The sequence below is a fragment of the Juglans regia genome, chromosome 12, assembly GCF_001411555.2.
Source record: "Juglans regia cultivar Chandler chromosome 12, Walnut 2.0, whole genome shotgun sequence".
NCBI lineage: Eukaryota > Viridiplantae > Streptophyta > Magnoliopsida > Fagales > Juglandaceae > Juglans > Juglans regia.
In genome coordinates, this window is record NC_049912.1 from 22,574,368 (window position 1) to 22,592,116 (window position 17,749).

At 29.7% G+C, this 17,749-nt stretch overlaps 1 protein-coding gene across 1 annotated transcript; it reads right to left on the reverse strand.

The window, feature by feature from the left end:
• Positions 1-396: 396 nt before the first annotated feature.
• On the reverse strand, positions 397-3,587 carry LOC109005804 ((+)-neomenthol dehydrogenase-like). The gene is made up of 4 exons (XM_018984845.2): positions 3,542-3,587; positions 3,210-3,468; positions 1,165-1,359; positions 397-802 (listed from the first exon to the last, which is right to left on the reverse strand). Exons 1-4 carry the CDS (start codon positions 3,559-3,561, stop codon positions 398-400), a joined length of 879 nt encoding a protein of 292 aa, XP_018840390.2. The 5' UTR covers positions 3,562-3,587; the 3' UTR covers position 397.
• Between the last annotated feature and the right edge of the window lie 14,162 nt (positions 3,588-17,749).

Below are 17,749 nucleotides of genomic sequence, written 5' to 3' on the forward strand. Positions count from 1 at the left end.
TGAACTGGCTGGCCTGATCTTTTATAGTAGTACTGTCAATTTCTAACCTTTACGTACGAAGTACCATTTCATCCCGCAAGCTAGCTAGCAACTCATGAAAAGGAAAGGTCAGAGGTCATATTGAACAAGCTGTAGTACCTAAAATACACGTGCATATTACATGCATGTGTGTATAAATCAATAGATCCATTTATTCATGCATGATATCAGTACAATATGAATATACCCATACGGAAAAAAAAAAAAAAAAAAAAAGAAAAGGAAAGAAACTAACAAGTACTACTTATAAATAGTGAAATAAATCAACCAGCAATAATTAATATTGGCATCATATATAGTTTGATGGGATTTGAATCATGTTATATTTTAGATGCACGCCCAATAATCAATCAATCGTTTAGAGTTTAGAATTAACAACACTAGTACTACTACTGCTGCCTCCCAAAAAAAATTTTCCAGTTGGTAGCTCCTCAGGTGGAAGGAGGAGAAGCCTTGCTCCGACATTGGCAGCATCTTCGGCGGTATGCGTGCCCTTCCCGCGAGTCATAGATGTCTGAGTGAAGCCAGGACAAAAGCAATTCACACTTATATTGCTTCCCTCCAAACGCTTGGCCAAAACCCTTGTGTATGCATTTAGTGCAAGCTTTGATACTGCGTAGTCTGTCCACAATTCTGGCCATCCTTCACTCTCCCACGTTCCCTTCTTCACATGCTCAAGAAACGAACTTACCACACCCTCAATGTCCTGCTCCAACAAGTTTTCACTTTGCAGTATACTTTTTATCTTAGGGTTTTTCAATTTCTGCATGCATGAATATATATATATGCATTAATAATTAATTTGGAATTCATTAGCTATAAGAAATAGTATATAGTAATATATATTGGAGGTTAAGAAAATAATAGTAATATATATATAAATAGTAAAATGATATTTGTAGTCATAGAATGCGTAAGCTCTGAGCAATCTTTTTAAAAAAAGTAAATAAATACGTACTAGACCTATATGAGAAAAAATAATTTTTTAATAGTGGATTCATCTTTTTTTCAAAATGATTGCGTGACGTTTGTACAGTACTCTACGACTATATCGAACATCACTCATATCTATATATCTTAAATAAAATAAAATAAAAAATTATAAATCTCTTACGCATGACGTACGTTTAGGGAGCCAAGTCTGGAGCTAATATTAAGAATCCGAGATGAGTTGGAATTAGGCGACGGAGAGGGACGAAACATGGGCAAGAGAGCTTGAGTAAGCAACTTGGCTCCATAAAAATTGGTTTTGATCACTGTTTCTGCATGCTTCACTGAATTCTCGTTTAGCTCATTGAATGACACTGCAGCATTGTTCACCTGTACTTTAAATTATTATTTGGGGAATAAAATTTGCCATATAAGCATGCAGACACATGAAGTAGTACTACTACTACTCCAATAATCAGAAAATCACGAACTAATTATATAAACTAATTAATTAATTGAAGAACCAAAATGATATGCATGCATGGCTAGCTGATATATGCATGGCTCCCTATAGCAGCTAGTACAAGCATGCATTTGGCTGACCCGATCATGACTTCGCACCGAAAAATAAACAGAAGATAGAATATATATATATATATATAAATATAAATATATATAATAGTTAAGCAAAAGGTTGATAATCATGATCATGATCATCATGATCATGTACTGGCTGCTGCTTGTTAAACATTCATGAATACTTTATTAATTTACAAATATTCCGTGTTCTTATATACGTTAATTAATTACGCACGTTTTTGCATACAACTTTGGAAAAAAAAAAAAAAAAAAGGAAAAAGTACAGAACAAAACAAAATTAACGACGATTAAAAATTGTAGCTAGCTAATTAAATTGCGTCCAAAACAAAAAGGAAATTACTAATTAATTGTTAGGTTGGCTTTCAAGACCTTAACTTAGCTAGCTACTTATGCTATGCAGTTAGTTTATAATGTATATATAACGTACAATTAATGACTTATCAATATTTTCTAAAGATATTTTATCACTTTTTTTTAATATAACGTACATGGTTCATACCCTCCTTAACTACTATAGAAATGATTTATACAATTTTAGAATATATAAATTTTGTATATCTTTTTTGAAAAGATAAAAAAAAAATTGAATGGGTAAAAACTTAAAATCAGTTCTTGCATATATTGAGCTCGATTTGGATTGAGATCGGGGCCTTCAATTCATCTCATTTTATCTTATCATTATAGTTTTACAAATTCTAATACAAAATATAATAAATAATTTAATTTTTTTCAAATCTTAAAATAATAATAATATTAAAAAATAATAGCCTAATAATATTTTATTTAATTTTTTAATTTTTATTTAATTTATCTCATTTCAACTCACTAGTTAAATGATAAATATAACCTAAGACAATACATAGCAATATTTATATATTAACGATGCCAAATATGACAAAAATTTACTAGGAAACGCGTCGGATCGAGTTGAAAATCTAAGATTGTGAGATTAATTATCTTAAAAGTCATTAAAAAAATTATCTTAAAAGTCCGCTTAGAAAAAAAATTATATCTTCAAAGTCCGTACGTGATATTAGGGGCATCTAATTAGATATAAATCAATCACAATCAAGAAATTTTTATATATAATTCATTAATTTCAAACAAAACGGCTCAGTCCCCAACAAAATAATATTCAAGCTAGTATGGAAGTTTCGACAAGTCAGTTCGGATATTACGAGATAAGATAAAAATTAAATATTAATTTTATTTTAAAATTTAAAAAATTTAAAAAATTTAAATTATTTATTATAGTTTATATAAAATTTGTAAAAATTATAATAATTAAATGTAATGAATTGGGATGAGTTTTACATCCAAAGCTCCCATAAACTAATCAATTATGGTCATGAATCCTTCCTAATTACTCTATATATATATATATAGCAACGCCAATATAAATTTGCTTCTTTTTTCATGATTCAAAACACATTTATAAATGCATGCAACTTATATTTTTTTTTTCTTTTTTTTTTGTTAAAACTTATATATATATATATATATATATATATTTTCCTAATCGTTAAAACTTATATTCAAACTGATACTGGAATTTTCCCATATATATAAAATATGTATATATATATAGGGAGTTAATTAAATAAAAGGAAAATATATATACTAGCTAGCTGGCAACTTACGAGGATATCTAGCGCTCCAAATTTCATCCGGAATAATGATACGAAGGTGTTAATGGAAGAAGGATCAGACACGTCGAGCTTTAAGAAGTGAACATGGAGTCCTTGGGCGCTGAGTTCCTGGGCTGCTCTGCGGCCCCTCTCAAAGTCTCTGGCTGTTAAGATTACAGTCAGTCCTTCTTTTGCCAACCTCTTCGCAAACGCAAACCCAATTCCCTTGTTCGCTCCGGTCACGATTGCCACCGTTTCCTTTGACCACCACCTTCAATACCAATATTAAATTAAGAATGATAAAAAGAGTGTGCGCTTTAGAGAGAGAGAGAGAGAGAGTTTACCTGCGGGTTGAAGAGATCATCGTGGAATGAGAGGAAAATGGGACCTCTGATTCCTTGGCGGAGAACTTCATTAATTTTTTTGAAAAAAAACTGTCCGATTCGCTGGTACTTCGAGTTCGATCTGTGTCTATGTTTCTATATATGTATATATATATATAGATATATAGTTGTGTACGTGTGCGTGGGGATCGGAGTGATAGAGGTGCAACGTGCCATATGGAGATAAAATAAGGCAAGTGCATGCATATCATGCACGGTTGATAAAATAAATGATATTTATAATTATAGAATCTTGTATGTATATATATTGTATATAAAAAAATAATTAAATATAAAATTTATATAAAAAAATTAATTTTTTAATAATAAATTATATTCTTTTTTAAAATACGTACGTGATGTTTATATAATTTATAATTATATCTAATATTAATCATATATGCAATAATTAATATTAAATTTTAGTGGGCAACGTGCAGTTGAATATTCCGTTTTGATTTTTAGAAAAAATTGGCCCACTGTTAGAGTACTCTTATTGGAATGGCTAAATTAAAGTACATTTTTGATGAATGTAAGATGAATTTAACTTTTAGCTATTCCATTTTTATAAATCTCCACATTGTAATAGCTATTTTTTCATTATATGATAATAAAATAATATAAGATGAATTTAATTTTGACTATTCACATCAAATTTCCAAATTGAATTATCCATTTATTCATTATATAGTAATGAGTAATTAATAATTTTGAAAATTTTTTAATTTTTTTAATTATAAATTTATTTTATTTTATCATATTTTACTATTTATAATATTATATATTAATTTGTAATTGTATTCTAATTATATTTTTTCAATTGTCATTTAAAATAGAGAGATAAATAATTAATATTAAAAGGAGAGAGAAATAAATAATATAAAAAGGATTTGATGAATGAATAGTGTGTTCCAAATTTAGAAATTAGTTTGGATATTACTGTAGCTATATTCCAAATATAGCTAATTCAATGTGAGCAATTTATTGACCTAATAGTTAAATTTTCATTGGATTTAACTTTTAGCTAATCCAATGAGAATGCTCTTAATAACGTATAGTACCTACCTACCTAAACCTTCTTCTAGTTCTTGAAGACCCGATAGAGCATTTATTTTGACTATTGTACAAGTAATATACAAACGAAATTTTGTACGGTTGTGATTGGAAAGTGGACCAACTCATTGCCTTTATCAAACGAAATTTTGTACGGTTGTGAGTGCCGTTGAATATAAATATCGACTGATCTGTATCCTGGCCAGCCCCTTCAATTATTTTGAAATTATATATTTTTTGTCTATAGTTTTATGTACTTCTTAATTATATTCCTTAGTTAAGACTAATTAAGGAATGTTAATCATTTGTTTGTCTAGCTTTAATTTCTCAAACGTTGTCATCTAACATATTTTCTTAATATAGCATGTGAGTCCAAATTCCACTAGAAAAAAGATGAAGTGGCTGAGCTTGGACGAAAGGGGTTCTAAAAGGGGTCGACGCCGATGGGTTGAGCTTGGACGAAGTGGGGGTTCATTCGGGTGCGATTCGTGGGGAGTTTCTTCGGGTTGAGCTTGGACAAAGGGGGGTTCCTTCGGGTGCGATTTGTGGGGCTGAAATCAACTTCGAGGGGGTGCGAGGGGTAAGGGGCTGGAAATCGAGTAGAAGAGCTTACCCTTTTCTATGTAGTGCTGTTTCATGATAAGTGTGGTGCAAGTATTACGTATTACTATGGGATTGATAGGCTATTATTTGGCTAATAACAGCCCGACTAGTCCTATGACTTTTCCATTAATATATATATATATATATATATAAAGCATTGTGCATGTTTAAATTAATTAGCGTGACTTTTCCATTAATATATATATATATATAAAGCATTGTGCATGTTTAAATTAATTAGCGTGGAAAATAAAGCGCTAATTAGGGAGGAAAAAAGATTCAACAAAAAAAGCTAGCATACATTGTCTTGTCTTTTGCGTGTGGACAGGGTGTCATTTCAAGTCATGCATGATACCAATATTTCAACTATTAATTAATTATATATGCAGTTTGGATCAGTAATTAAATGTAATAGCATAATCGAAATTAAAACCTTTTTGAAGCCTAATGTATTTAATATAATCGAAATTAAATGTATTAATTATATTAAATACTAATTAATTTATATGAAGCCTTTTTAGTATTTAATATAATTAATACATAGCATAATCGAAATAAAACCTTTTTTAGTTTTTACCTATATTAAATGTAAATTAAATACAAAAATATTTAAATCTAAAGCTTTTTTTTTTCTTTTGGGATATGCAAACATATAACATTAGATGATATATATATATATATATATATATACTAGGTAAAAGCAACGTGCAATGCACGTTTGCTTAGTTTATATTTTAATTTTTTTAAGAATTATTTTTTTATTAATAAGGACATAATTTTTTATTTAATTAAATAACGGTGTAATGTTTATTTCGTATAAATTAACATCACAAATAAATGAAGAGCATTAATAGAAACTATATCATAGTCTTGTAAATAAACGTCGTCCATAGTCTTATGAAAGTTATTTGAGATAATTTTGATTCTAAGATGATGATCCAGCATTTCTCTCATCTTCCATTGCCTCAAGTTTATGCAGATCCAGAGAAACTGAATGAGAAAAGACATAAGCATTTTATGTCTTTTCTCATTCACCGTTATGAGAAAAGACATAATATTTTATGTCTTTTCCGCGTCACTACTCTCCAATCAGATCCTGGCCGTCCACTCCAACCGAGAAGACACAACATACAGCTGCATCCACCGTTATGAGTAGTGAGTTATGAGTAGAGATTGGAGTGAGTTTGTGGGTCCCATTAAGAGTATTTTGAGTTGTTTGGATGTGTGAAGTATGTTGAGTTGTTGACTTTTGAGTAGGTAGTTGAAAAATATGTGGGTCCCATAAATATTATAGTGATTTGATTTTTAATAATAAATATTATAATGATTTGATTATAGTGATTTTTTAATAGTAATAAATATTGTAATGATTTTATTTTCCTTTTATATATAATAATGATAAATATTATAATGATTTTATTTTTAATTTATATATAATAATGATAAATATTATAATGATTTTATTTTTAATTTATATATAATAGTGATAAATATTATAATGATTTTATATATATATATATATAATAGTGATAAATATTATAGTAATGTTATTTTTTATTTATATATTATAGTGATTCTATTTTTAATTTATATATAATAGTGATAAATATTATAGTATTTTATTTTTTAATTTATATATAATAGTGATTTTATTTTTATTTATATATTTTAGTGTTTTTATTTTTTATTTATATATAATAGAGATAAATATTATAATGATTTTATTTTTTATTTATATATTATAGTGATTTAATTTTGTATTTATATATTATAATGATTTAATTTTTTATTTAAATTTAATAGTGATAAATATTATAGTAATTTTATTTATTATTTATTATATATTATAGTGATTTTATTTTTTATTTATATATTTTAGTGATTTTATTTTTTATTTATATATTATAATTATTTTATTATAGTGATTTTATTTTTTATTTATATATTATAGTGATTTTATTTTTTATTTATATATAATAATGATAAATATTTTTTATTTATATATTATATTTATTTTATTTTTTATTTTATTTTATTTTTCACAATCCGCGTCACTACTCTCCAATCAGATCCTGGCCGTCCACTCCAACCGAGAAGACACAACATACAGTTGCATCCACCGTTCCCTCTCACACAGGAAAAGCACAACACACGGATTGTTCTTAGAAATTTAAATAAACTCCCGCAACCCTCTCTCTCTCTCTCTCTCTCTCTCTCTCTTTCTATCTCACGAAAGGAAGTTAGTATCTGCATCCACCGTTCCCTCTCACACAGAAAAAGCACAACACATGGATTGTGCTTAGAAAGTTAAAGAAACTCCCGCAACCCTCTCTCTCTCTCTTTCTATCTCACGGAAGGAAGTTCAGTATTTCCATTGTTTTCGGGTCAACATAGCCTCTCTCTCTCTCTAGATTTCTCATCCCTCCCGATCACACCGTCGGCATCTACTCTCTCTCTCTCTCTCTCTCTCCCATTTAATTTTCTGTCTTCTTTTTCTCTTCGGACGAAGTGCTTGTAGTTCTTCCACCGTGTATTTTATACTATAAATTTGATCTATTTAACTCGTTTAAGGGGTTTCTGATCCGATTTGGTTTCTTCTTACCTCAGGCTATAGTCTTGCCTGCTTTCCAACATGGCTGGCGAGAAGGCCATCAGTCTCGATGGGATTAAAAATCAGTCCGTTCATCTGGTACTCTCTCTCCCTCCCTCTCTCTCTGAATGAATATGTTTGGTTCCTGAGAAAAGTTAAAAATTTTACCTTTTGTAGTTCGTGGATGATTACTCGTTTCCCTCTATATTTATATGTTTTCGGAACTCATAAAATTTTCGAGCAATACCGTTTGTGTGTATATATATATATATGTATTTTTCTTTAATTTTGTTCGATGTGTTTTTGCTTATTTTGGATGGTGTAGATCTGAAGAATATGTCCATACTTTTTTCCTACCTTTGCAGATGTATAGAACTTTTCAACGAGATAGTGCTTTTTCAACTCTCTCAAAATGGAATCTATTCAGGGTTTTAGTATATAATTTTTATTTAACTTGCCTCAAGAGAGTTGCTCTTTCCACTGTGGTGAACGTCTGTAAGAAACTTCCCTCTGAATGCCCTTCATCTTTCATGAAAGCTATTTCCATATTGTGTTAGTCTTCTTCAGTATGAAGATAGACAGACATGTATTGTGTAGAGTTTTTTTGTTGTCTTTCTTTTTTCTTTTAAATGATTTAGCTGTTGGTTATTATTTAAAGTCTTTTGTTGATCTTCCAACTTATTATTAATTTTTAATTTCAAATCTGTAGCTTGTTGAATAGGTTGCTAGCTGCTTGATTAAAATAGTGGAGCGAGTAAGTTAGTCTCCGAAGTTTCTGGATGAACTTTGTAAGCACAAATTGATTGATCAAGTCATACATCTTATAGACTTGAATTGCTGAACCACTATATCCCGCCCTATTATAAGTTGCATGTATAAGCTGTTAAGTTTTGTGCCATATTGTTAACTGGGAAATGTGCTATTGGGAGGATCCTTTAATTATTTGCAATACAATATGTTGTACCATGGGTTTTTTTTTAGCAAAAACTATGTCAAAGATTGTAATGATAGATTGGGTTTTGGGTTCCTGGATTGTTTTCAACTATGAATGTGACTGTTGAATTTTTTTTTTTTTTTTGAAGAAGAAGACTGTTGAAATTTAATTATGAGCCATATATTGTTTTTTTCCGTTTTTGCTTCTTTAAATCTGAATGTATGGTTTTTCTTGTATGGTAGTTGTTATTTTTGCTTCTTTAAATCCACTCAGCGCTTCTTTTTTTTGGTTTTTTTCTTCTATTTTTTGTTTTCTTATCCCCTATTGGTTTTGGTTTTTTTTATAACTTTCACATATTTTATGGAATGAAACAGTACGATCTTTGCTGTAACAGTACTGAAGTTATAATCTATGAAGTTATATTTTGGAATTTTCTGTAAATTTATCTCTATTTCTTTATACAATTCCTGAAGTTATATACTTGAATTGTTTGTTACAATTAAATTACTCTAGAATTTTGAATCTTACAATGTTAGAATTTTCTGTAAATTTATGTCTATTTCTCTATACAAATCCTAAAGTTATATACTTGTAAACAACAAAAAACACAAAGTTATGTAGTTTTTTTCTTACAGAGAACATATCTATCTGGCTTGTGTTTGTGCTTCTAGACTATACATATGCTATAAACATTAGACAGACTATAATCCCAAAACATAGGTAGACCATAGATATACCATAAACACACAAAAGTGGGTAGACTGACCTTTTCGATGATTCCTTTAAACTTTATCACCACTGCAGTACTTGTAGATAACTGATTTGAGAGAAACAGTCTATAGGAGAAAAGATGAACTGTGAAAATTCTGTTTAGAATTTTTTTTCATTCAAATAGTTAAACATAAAAGATTGATAAAGAAACAAAATATTACCTCAAATCCAGCAGAATTTGTGTATGCAAGTCTCTAATAGCTTCCACGAGTGAAGGAGAAACAGGGGAATGATGAATACAAACTGGAGAAACAGGGGGAATGATGAATACAAACTCAAGGGAAACGGGAGATTTCTTCGGCTCGGCTGGGAAGAATTTTTTGAGTTATTTTAGGAGAATAGTATTTGTTATTATTTCAATTTTATGTATTTGTATTTGTTTATATGTAATTATTAATTGGGATTTGTAACGTCAAGAGCAGAATATAATGAATCGTCAAAATCAAACAGAGAATATATGTATTTTTGGCATTTGAATCGTCAGGAACTGTTAAAAAGAGAGAATTTAAATGATTCGTTCAAAAATCAACTGTTGATTAATATATTTATTTTTCATAATTTAACAACCAATAAATGGTAATAAATGGTATTAAAGAGTTAATAGATGGGCGGCATCATCAGACGTTAAATACGGATGGCGTGAAAGACCCAATCAATGGGTATCAAATTGGTAATAGAGCTATTTAACGATTTGAAGAACTTTTAACGGAGAGGAATTAATTTAAACGGAAAAATCTTGTGGACTGTTAAAACAAAAATTGCCGTTAGATAGGCTCTTTATATATATAGGTAGATATATGACGTTTTGGTATTCTAGTCGTTTGCTAAGATTTTAAGAGATTTGTCAACAGTTTTGTAGTTTGATGGTAAATCGCATGTCCAAAAATCGAATTCCTATCTCCAATTATCACCTTAATTTAAAAAAATCCAAGAGAATGTTTTTCTTGATCTTTCTATCCATCAATCGCGCGAGCTTGTTCCTGTCTTTTCTTTAATTAATCTCGTGTGTCATGTTCATATATGTGCATCATTTATAAATCTTATTTATTATTAGAGATGCATTTATTTCTCTTGGGTGCCTGCTGGGCCTTAACACGCAGGCATGCACTTTAATTGTTTGAGAAATGATTTGTACAAGTTTTAAATAGATAAATTTCGTACAGTTTTATTTTAAAAAATAGATCACATCATAAAATGTATAGAACAATCTATTCTTTTTCAGTAAGACTCACTTTCTATAAATTTTACGAAATTTGTCTATTTTAAAATTAATTTGTATCTATCATTACTCATTAGTATAAATGCAATTCAAAAGCACATAAAGTATGAACAAATTAATTAGGCATGTGCATAAAAAAGCCTGGCCCGATCAATTCGAAAGGCCCAACATGGGCCCACTTGACTAAAATCAGGATTAGTGGGTCAAACCCATTACTAGGTTTATTACCCCTAACATCGGTCGAAACCGATCACCCGTAGAAAAAGAACAACGCCCACCAACCCATAGAGGAATCTTAGATATTGCAATGATGGAGGTGTCACAGGTGGGCATGAGGACCAAAGCTTGAGCATCTCTAGCCATGGCGGCCGTAGTCGCAAACTCAGCAACCACCACTAAGAGGAGGAAGCTCCGTGCCAAGGAATTGAAGTGCTCTTCATCATTGTTTGTGAAGCTGAGATGGAGATGCCTCGTGATTAGCACAGAGGCGACGAAGGAGTTCCAATGCTCCAGCCCTAGCTCCGATCATGACGCGGCATCGTGTTGCTCGAGTAACGAGTCGAGCTTGCTACTCCCGGAGGAAGAGAGATTTCTTCAGCATGGTGCTTGGTTGATGGAATCGGAGTGGTTGTGAAGGAACAATGAAATGGTAGAATTAAATCATAGATTTTTGTATTAAAACATAGGTTTGTCCCTCTATTTCTATTTCAATTTCCCTTTCTCTATTTTTTTTTTCTCAGGAATATATTATTACGTTATTATCCATTTATGAGATTGATTAAGATAAAAACTACCAATAGGAAGATAAAAACCCATTTCTGAGATTGATTAAGATAGAAAAATTCCTCAGAAGCATTACAAACCAAAAGCATAATCAACAATGGCTATAGCAGGGTCCATCTTCTTCTTCCTTCCACTAAAGCTACGGCATGAGATCCAGAATGGGTCTTTTTGCCCTCCAATGTGTATGGTAGAATGAACGAGGAGGAGGAGGAGGAGGAGGAGGAAGAGGAGGGGTTTCAACCCAACCCGAATTTTACGGGTCGGTCTTGGTTAAGATGGTTTAGCTTTCCCTACGGGTCGGGTCGGGCCCAAATCTAGCTTGGACGGTTTGGTGTGTAGGCCTAAAATTAATGAACTAACTGAATTAATTGTATTATTTATTGTGAATGCTTCTTAAGTTTTTCATATATATTCAAACCTTGCTCCATGAATTTTCCTTCCGACTTAAGGGCATGTTTGGAAATCATTTTCATCTCATCTCATCTCATCAGATCCCATCTCATCTCATCTCATCTCATCTTATTTCATTTCCAAGCATCACTCAAATACAAACACTTTCAAATAAATCATTATAATTTTTTCAAACTAATCAATACAACTTTTTCAGATTTTTAAACAAAAAATAAAAAACAATTCAATTTTTTCAAATTCAAAAACAAAAATATTCTTTATTTTTTATTCAATTTTTTTTTTCATTTCCCAAATCTCAAAAATACTTAACTCAAATTATCTCATTACCATTCATAAATCATCTTATTATTATTCACAAAATTATCATATCATTTCATTCTCCGAGCATACCTAATTTGTATGACTTTATCTTGATATTCCTAAATCGATCCTAAGTACGTATTTGCATGCTTGCTGATCTCATAAATCACTGTTAGTTATATTTTGTTTCGGGGTCGTAATTAAACAAAATTATTTGAGAAATCATTCGGGATTTCGATCCGTTAAAATTGAATTGAGTTTTGTTCTATTATTAAATAAACTATTCATGAACACAAGATTTTGATACTTTATTAAACAATATATTTCATATAAAAGAATTTAAGAATATAAGAGAAATCATGTTCATGATATGATATATATATATGAGAAAATATAAATGTAAGCCTACTGTTTATGGAAGCCGGCGCACACCTAGTGCATTGAGTGAAAAAAAAAAAAAAAAAAATTTGGGCGGTGTGCTGCGGCTTCCGGCTGATGCCCAGCACAGCCCTATATATATATATGTGTGTGTGTGTGTGTGTTGTATTTTGAATCCTTGATTCCTTATAATATAATCCTTGATTATATGTGTATATAATTATATATAAAAAAAAAATCTACAAAAACATAAAGTGTGTTTATCCAAATTTGTAAAAAATTATTAAATATAACATAAATAGTATATTTTGTCAAATTTAAATATTGCCGTTAGGTTCAAACTAGTTAAAAAAAATTAATGAGCTATTCGTGAACATAAGATGCAACTAAATGATAATTGATAAGTTTAAATTCAACTCGTATTTGAATAAAAATAAGATGAATAGTGTTTATAATTCATTCATTATTCACTAGAACTCGACTTGTTTTGACCCTAATAGGATCATTATAGTCTCCTCTAATATTCTATAACCAGCATGGTTAATTTGATTTGTATATCTAAACCTCCCATTCATCAGCTATATATAAAAACTCATAAGGGAGACTTTGTAGACAATACTCGTCTACAAGAATAGGTCCCCCTTACCCATGCCCTATTGCAAGTAGGACTTTTCTTTTCTTATCGATCCTACTTATCCAACCATAGATGGTTCTGTAGCACCTAATTTTTAGTCAATAAAACGTTGTTCTAGATTCTTGGAGGCTAGTTTGATTATATAGTTCAGATGAGATGAGATTAGATATTTTATTAAAAATTAAATAAAATATTATTAGAATATAATTTTTATTTTAAAATTTAAAAAAATTATAATAATAAGATGATCATATGAGATGGTTTTATGTATCTAAATTGAACTTTAATATTACTACCAATTACTTCGTACCAAAATGACTATTTTATATTAAAATGATTCTATATATACTCATAACAACTAATCATTTTTATTACAAATACCTCGACAACAAACAACAATATGTTATTTGTTGTGTAGTGTTTGATCGGTCAAAGAAATACATGCAGGACCAAAATATTCATTTTGCTTAATTTCCATTTTTCATTCTTTTATTTGTCTTATCGATCACGTGATATTTATAATGAGACAACCTAGCTAAGAAAATTGAGGGCCGAGGAAATCAAGAAAATAATAATTAATTCATGAACATACAATTCCTACTTATAAACATCAATAAACACGACCTCTGAAAATGACCCAATTAAGATCGATTCATGTTGGACTACCGCGTTGGAATATGGTCGAAAACAGCTGACTTCTCATGCATGCATGCATGCACGCTTCATTTTCCTACAATACTTTTGACGGGATCGAACAAATTTAGGGATGGTGTCCTCAATTTCTTTATCTAATCTCTATCTTAAAATAATCAAAGAAATTGCTTTTTTTCTTTTTTCCATTTATTTCCCAATTAATTAATCACTCTTATAAATTACTCATGTTCCCATACTACTCCTTTTCTTTTTCCTATTTTGTGTCCTCATTTTGATAGAGTAGATACCATATATTTATAGAGTGCTGCTAGGTTGCCGCCCAGTAGTAACCGCTGGGTGTGTTTCTTAGGTAAAATTTTCTTTTTAATTTTTCTTATTCATATATTTTTTTAATATTTTTAAACATTTTTTAAAAAATAAAAAATATTAATTTACTAATAGTCACTTTCTTAATTAATAAGTAAAAGAAAAAAACTGTAAAAAAAAAATTAAATGAATGAGCGGTCAAAATGAGGAACAAAATGAGACGACATAGTAGCATTATTCATATTTATATATGTTTTACAGTTGTTGTCATTGAGCATTGATATATGTTCTATGTTCATATATTAAGGTTTGTATTGTGCATTCATTTTGAAAAAAAATAAATAAATATGAAATATACATAAAAAACTTAATTTCTCTTTTTCAAAAGGAGTGTTTAGCATTTACATAATCTATAATTATATCTAACATTATTTTTAAATAATATAAATAAATTTGACCAGTTTCTGGTCGGTTCTCATTCCTTCTGTACATATATATGCAACCAAGCTAAGTTTAGGTTGGGGAACTCCTACCTTTTCTAAATTAATCTAAGGCCTATACATCAATATTATTCATACAGATTAATGCTAAGATTAGACATGTGATTTTTTACTTAATTTGTTAACTACATGTGACTTTATAAATTATACGAAGAGTTGAGACTTTATAATACGCGATTTCGAGGAATATTCTTCTCTCCTTTTTTTTTATTCAAAAAATGCTTTATGTGTACGACAAATTAATGTTTACGAGGATCATGTTTTTTTTTTTTTTTACATTAAAAGACGTTATTCATTATTTTATATTAATTTAGTATCAAATGATTAATAGATGAATAAAAAAATGAATCTCGCATGATCAGTTGATCAAGGTAGTAAAATAATGATGTAGAAGGTTTCTCATCTCCGGTTTTCATTTAAAAACAAACAAGAGAGCATAATAAACAAACGTGAAAACAAATACACACGTACGAGTAGAAAAATCCATGTGATTTACGATCAATCATTGGTTGGGAAAAGAGTTGTACTTCCAAATTCACACAATGGTCGTCCGGTCTCTTCATTATTCAATTGGGAAACAACTTATAAAGAAGCTAAGCATTTATTTTGTCTTTTAAAAAGATTAAGGAAAAATTTAATTATAAGTGATTATACGCACTAATACGTGCATATATTTAAAATTATTGGTCAGAAAGTAGATTTTATTGAAAACAGTACTAATTTGAATTTAGAATATGAAGGTAACAATATTAGTATGCAGATTAGTACGTAAATTTGCTTGTACATAGCAAAACTCAAAGACTAATGGCTCGTCTGAATATTCAAACATCACTCAAATATAGACATATTTCAATTTCAAATTATCTTAATCTTTTTCATCTAATCATTATCTAATTTTTATAATTTTTCTAAGTTTTCAAACAAAACACAAGAAATAATTCAATTTTCACAAATTCTAAAACAAAAATTATAATATTTTATTCAGCATTTTCTTTCTCATTTTCCAAAACCCCATAAGATCATTAGTAGTGGTCTAGCCATTCTTTAACCAGAATTAGACTAGAAAATGCACTTTATCTAATTTAACTGGCTACTTTTGAACAACACCAAATAACAAATTTTCTAAATTTATCACTATTCTATTAAAATATTGATTTTAAAAATTTCATTTATTTTGATTCTTATGATAATTGAAATATTTATTTGTTATTAAAAAAGTACACATTAATTTTCTAACGTTCATATTATTCCAATGGATATAATTTTTTAACGGTAATTTTTTTTTATAACGGTCATATTCTTTCAATAGATATATTTTTCTAATGGTTATATTTTTCCAATGGATATATTTTTTTAAACGGCTATATTTCTCCAACGGTTATATTCTTCCATTATAAAATATAACATTTTCTCAACAATTTTATTCACTTCAACTCAAGTTTATTTGTGAAATCATTTTTTTTTTTCATTTTCTCTCAATGGATCGTTCACTTTTTCACAAATGACACTTATTGGTTCAGATTCTGACGAAGAGTTTGAGATACCAAGACAACTTGTTCTAGAAGAAGAAGGATCAAACTCACGTGGTTCTTTTAAAAAAATCACGTAGATTCATTAGGCGCGATTGATTGCAAGTCTACCAAAATCTTTTTCGGACTATTTTGTTGATCCTCCAATCTATCCTCATAAATAATTTTGAATGAAGTTTCGAATGAGTCGTTCTCTATTTCTTTGTATCCAAGTTGCGGTAGAAGCCTATGAACCTTATTTTGTCCAGAGATGATATGGCTTTGGAAGGTTTGATTTTTCTTCCCTTCAAAAGATTACAGCTGCAACGATTATATTTATCCAACGGTTATATTCTTCCATTATAAAATATAACATTTTCTCAACAATTTTATTCACTTCAACTCAAGTTTCTTTGTGAAATCATTTTTTTTTTCATTTTCTCTCAATGGATCGTTCACTTTTTCACAAATGGCACTTATTGGTTCAGATTCTGACGAAGAGTTTGAGATACCAAGACAACTTGTTCTAGAAGAAGAAGGATCAAACTCACGTGGTTCTTCTAAAAAAATCACGTAGATTCACCAGGCACGATCGATTGCAAGTCTACCAAAATCTTTTTCGGACTATTTTGTTGATCCTCCAATCTATCATCATAAATAATTTTGAATGAAGTTTCGAATGAGTCATTCTCTATTTCTTCGCATCCAAGTTGCGGTAGAAGCCTATGAACTTTATTTTGTCCAGAGATGATATGGCTTTGGAAGGTTTGATTTTTCTTCCCTTCAAAAGATTACGGCTGCTCTAAGGATGCTTGCATATGGTGTCACGACTGATTGTATGGATGAATACTTACAGATTGAAGAGACTACTGCATTAAGAAGCCTAAATTTGTTTGTCAAAGCAGTTGTTTCAATTTTTCCTGAAGAGTACTTAAAGAAACCCAACAATGATGACATTGCTAGATTACTCAAAGTTGCGAGTGAATCGTGGGTAAGCTTCTGCTCTTTAAAAAAAATATTTTTGAGGTACTTAGATGTTTTCAAAGAAGATCAGTTTTTCCCAATGTTCAATAACTCTGTGTTTTTTAGTTTTCACTCTATGCTTTTTTCTTGTATTGATAAAAATCGGCACTTTAGATTCGTTAAGCTCTAGACCCACAAACAAAGGGTTTTGTTTTGATGCAGAGAGATTTGTTAGTATTTGCCATTTGGAAGAATTGGTTTTTAGGATGTTATATCTTTGATTTTTCTATTTTTTTTTTTTAATTAGTTGTGTATCTGGGTGGAGTGTAAAATAAGAGCAATGCATTTATGGTGAAGGGGTTTCATGTCTTAGAAAAATGAGAATCCATTTGTATGCTTGGATTGTGGGTAATTGTTGAACATACATGTTGCAGTTGGCCAAAGTTGTGCGCTTTATGCTTGTAATTCAATGAAACTTAGTACTGATGATTATATTGATGCATAAAAGATTAATTAAAGACAATAATACAGTACTGCAAGAGGCAAGTTGTACTACCTTCAA

Excerpts from the sequence above, each read along its gene's own strand:
- LOC109005804 (XM_018984845.2), bottom strand. The coding sequence starts at position 3,561 with ATGATCTCTTCAACCCGCAG. Across the intron at positions 3,469-3,541 it reads ATGATCTCTTCAACCCGCAG|GTGGTGGTCAAAGGAAACGG; the intron begins GTAAACTCTCTC and ends TTGGTATTGAAG. Across the intron at positions 803-1,164 it reads CCAGACTTGGCTCCCTAAAC|AAATTGAAAAACCCTAAGAT; the intron begins GTACGTCATGCG and ends TCATGCATGCAG.